This window comes from Juglans regia, chromosome 1 (assembly GCF_001411555.2).
Source record: "Juglans regia cultivar Chandler chromosome 1, Walnut 2.0, whole genome shotgun sequence".
NCBI classification, from domain to species: Eukaryota; Viridiplantae; Streptophyta; class Magnoliopsida; order Fagales; family Juglandaceae; genus Juglans; species Juglans regia.
Window position 1 is genome coordinate 2,578,651 of NC_049901.1, and position 4,118 is coordinate 2,582,768.

Sequence of the window (4,118 nt, forward strand, 5' to 3'; positions counted from 1 at the left end):
ATGCCAAATACTTCCTAAGCTAAAAGGATATATATATATATATATATATATATATATATTTATATATAGCTCTACATATAGTCATTAATTCGTCAAGGCCGCCTTCTAGCTACAATCTATTCCCTAAAACTTCGAAAAAAACAAAAACTCTCTTTTGAGGGTTGGGTGCTAATTGGTCTTTGTTTTGTATAATATATAGTACTTACACTATTTATAAACCTAATGGACATGTATGTCACTCTACTTATTGTGTGACTCATTGTATACGTAAAATGAGTCAAGGTACGTACCAATGCTTTAATTTGTATATATCATGTGATAACTTAATTGCTGACACGACAAGTTTGATCAAGATCAGTGATTTATTCGTGAGTGATAAAAATTTGCAAATATATTTATCTATTCAAAAGAAAACTAAGTAAATCATGTCATAGGTACTACAGATACCCTGAATTATAGGTACTATTGTTTTAAGACGTATTTCATTTCATTCTAAAAGAAAAAGTACTGCAGATCAGATAAAATTAAAAACTGCAGGTACCTGGACAAAAATGGTTTGGAGATGATCAAGACATTAACTAAGTAATAATGAAATAATGTAAGAGCAATAATCTATACACATACAACCTTTTGGGTCTTATTGTTAATTACCATTTGTTGTTTTATTTGATCATCATCCGGCAGCCTGTTAATTTGAATTGTAGTGATACCACCTAAGTTAATTAAGAGAATCAACTTAGGAATAATAAAAAACTTCATATATATAGTATTTTTCTTTTTCTTACTTGAAGCTTATTCTCTTCTCCAATTTGATCAGAAAACTGTCGTCACATATATAAAATATGGTCAATTTTTATTTGCTGCTTTCCCATGTCTTTTGGTTCCAGGCCAGCCTCCCATGACTTCATGAAAATTGAGAGAGAGAGAGAGAGAGAGATTCTTCCCTTCCTTATAAGCCAGAATACGACATGAAACCAACAGCAATAAAGTCGGTCATAAATACGTGATCTCTTATTGGACAAGCTGCATGTCCTTACATAACTTTTTACATAAAGAAGAAGAAGAAGAAGATATATATGGCCATATTGGTGTCATTCAGCTAAGAGACTATCCAGAATCAGTACTGCCTTACTTCCACAGGTCCCACAATTAGCATCCTCAAACCTTGAGAGCTTAGATCTGAAGGAAATGCAAAGCTAAAAGACGAACAAAAGGAAACGTAGATTCTGGTCGAGTTGAAAGAGTAGAAGTGGCTGAAGTGCGAACATTAGACATGAGAGAAAAATTGCCCAAACTTTTAACGTTATGCTCTCTATATTTTGATGAAGCATTTCGGCAATACCATTTCTTTATGAGACGCCGCTTCAAAACAACATTAATTAAAAACAAATCAACGTACAGCTCTTGGTTTGGCTTGAGGAGAGTGGTGCACGTGTGTGGGTAAGTTCCACTTCATGACTTTATGGCGATGACTAGCTAGGACTTTTTGTAAAGCTTTAGAACATTGGGGAATCAGAGGGGGAAGAATTGACCAAATTAAGAATGCTGTTCCAGTAATTCTTGTTATCTTCGTAGTAGTCACTGCCACTGCCGCTACCGTTTTCAGAATCATCCCCTCCATCCGATAAACTCTGATGATCATCGAAATTATTAAGCAAAAGATTAGTGAACCCTTCCTGATCTCCCATAACGTTTCCGAAATGAACATGTCCACGACTTGTCCTCAAAGATTCTGGACTAGTCCATGTGCCTTCCATGGACATTGAAATGTCATGAAGATTAGATGTAAAAGATAATGAGTTCTCCATGCCCTCTTTGTATTCTGACCAATGGGTGGAGTTTTCAAAAGGTTTCCAATCTTGTTCCCCTTCGTCTTTGACAATTCCGGTCTCGGAAGAACCTGAAGTAGTACCAACAAACTCGATCAGAGGCATTGAAGTCTCCCCAATTCCAGCAGTTGTCATAACTGGCGGCGCATTCTCTGAATATGTAAGTGTTGATGTAGGAGACTCGAGGCCATGGCTTCCAATTACTGTAGCTGCAGGAACAGTACTACCGCCATTACCCTCTGTTGGTTTAGACCATGCACCATTATTCCAGCCTACTTTAGTTACACCCAGAGATCTTGGAGGCAAAGGTACTACCGGAGTGCCTAGCTGATGTTGGAATGAATGTGAACGAAGCTTTGACTCCCTAACCAGTCTTGCTTCGGCTTCGAGCCGAGCACTCTCCCACTGAGCCATGTGGCTAAGGTTGGCTGCATTCTTGGATTGCCCGTCGCTTGAGAGTAATGCATCATTCTTGGGCTTGTGGGTAACAGGGTCAATCCCCATTTTGGCTAACCTTTTCTTAAGATGCGTATTCCAGTAGTTCTTGATCTCATTGTCCGTTCGCTTTGGCAAGTGAGTAGCTATTGCCGACCACCTGATCAAGACGTACAAGACAATAAATTAGACAATATACAATACACAGACCTCAATAACTTGACAAAACCGTAGAAATTATCAACTGCTACCGGCAATTATCAATGTTTTAACATCCAAGGACAAAAGATGAACACTTCCATGATCGCTTTCAAAAAAAAAACACTTTCATGATCAGCTTGTACAAGAAAGAAACCTCACGAGTATCTATGACATGTTGAGTAGGATCCTTTACAAAAATATTATTTCATATATATATATATATATATACATATTGTATTTTTGCGCCATGAAAGTACTTTGCATTAATTAAAGATAACCCATTTAATAAGATTGAGTGTCAGAAAAATAAAAGTTATGGAAATGCATGACAGAAAGCACATTCCTAAATCTAGGTTATGTTTAAAGTAAGTGTGTAGTAGCTGGCAGAATTCAAATACTAGAAATATTTTAATTTCCGGTAGAAAACATAATTATACGGATCGACTAGCTAGCTAGCATGAAGGAACGCGAGTAATTTATTAGATGAATCACCAAATAATTTTGTTATCTTTTCTCCGAAATTCAAGAAGCAATTTAATTCCCAATTTCACACTGACCATCTGAAGGTACTTGAACTCTGCCAAGTCTCTTTGGATTTGCACTAGTATGTTATATATATGTATAAAAGAAGGAATTAAAGGGTAAAGCTCGATTAGAGTAAGCGGGTCGACGACAGTACCCATCATGAATTCTGAGCATGGAAGTTTCAAGACTAATAGGAAAGTTAATTAACCACGAACAGAAGAACTAGCGGCCATGGTTTCTAATGGGAAAGTTAACACAAAATAATAATTTACAGCAGAAAAATGTCATATTTACGAGAAACTTTTATACCTGTTCCCTAGGAGGGCATGGAGTTGAATGATAGTTTGCTCTTCTTGTAAACTGAACTTTCCTCTCTTAATATCAGGTCTAAGATAATTGGTCCATCTCAATCTGCAGCTCTTCCCACATCTCTGCAGCCCTAGAAACAGTAAGACAGAAGGAGGTGAACTAAAAGTACTGATAAAATATGTTACTATTATATATTGCTTCATTAAGAAAAGGATCAGTGCAGATAGATGATCACCAGCTTTAGCCGGCAAGGCACGCCAGCTTCCATGGCCATGTTCTTCGATATAAGCTAAGAGCTTTTGATCTTCCTCAGGCGTCCATGGCCCTTTCTTCAAGCCCACCTTGTCACAGCATGGCGACCGACCCATTTGGAAGTGAAATCAATCAGCAAAGGCAGCTAGCGGTGCTTGTTCTCTATTCTTTATAAAACAAGAGCGGAGTACTGGACAAACTTGTCTTTGTAAGTGAAGAGATGGGCAGATCAGTAGAAAGGTCAGCGACAATAATGGGATAAAGAAATAAATTCGATGGATCGACCCGTGGTATATATAAAACTTGAAGGTCCAAAGTACCCTTTAAGGCCTTAACCTTCAACTAGATTTGATGGCACAGGCATACTACTGATCTCACATTTTAACCAATAGTCCAAAATAATACGGCATCGAAGTTAAATAAGTTCAATGTCTTTTCAGGCCGTATGATCAGTGCAATAAGATAAAATGAAATAATTTTAAATAAAAGTTAAAAATTGAATAAAATATTATTAAAATATTATTTTAAAATATTATTATTATTTTAAAATTTTAAAAAGTTGAATTA

At 36.5% G+C, this 4,118-nt stretch overlaps 1 protein-coding gene across 1 annotated transcript; it reads right to left on the reverse strand.

The window, feature by feature from the left end:
• Positions 1-969: 969 nt before the first annotated feature.
• LOC108980475 (transcription factor MYB16-like) lies at positions 970-3,816 on the reverse strand. The gene is made up of 3 exons (XM_035684174.1): positions 3,535-3,816; positions 3,300-3,429; positions 970-2,424 (listed from the first exon to the last, which is right to left on the reverse strand). The coding sequence occupies exons 1-3, from the start codon at positions 3,665-3,667 to the stop codon at positions 1,497-1,499; spliced, it is 1,191 nt and encodes a 396-aa protein (XP_035540067.1). The 5' UTR covers positions 3,668-3,816; the 3' UTR covers positions 970-1,496.
• Positions 3,817-4,118: the final 302 nt, after the last annotated feature.

Coding starts and splice junctions, on each gene's coding strand:
- LOC108980475 (XM_035684174.1), bottom strand. CDS start 3,667: ATGGGTCGGTCGCCATGCTGTGACAAGGTGGGCTTGAAGAAAGGGCCA. Junction 3,430..3,534: donor TGCCTTGCCGGCTAAAGCTG/GTGATCATCTAT, acceptor TACTGTTTCTAG/GGCTGCAGAGATGTGGGAAG. Junction 2,425..3,299: donor CATGCCCTCCTAGGGAACAG/GTATAAAAGTTT, acceptor CGTCTTGATCAG/GTGGTCGGCAATAGCTACTC.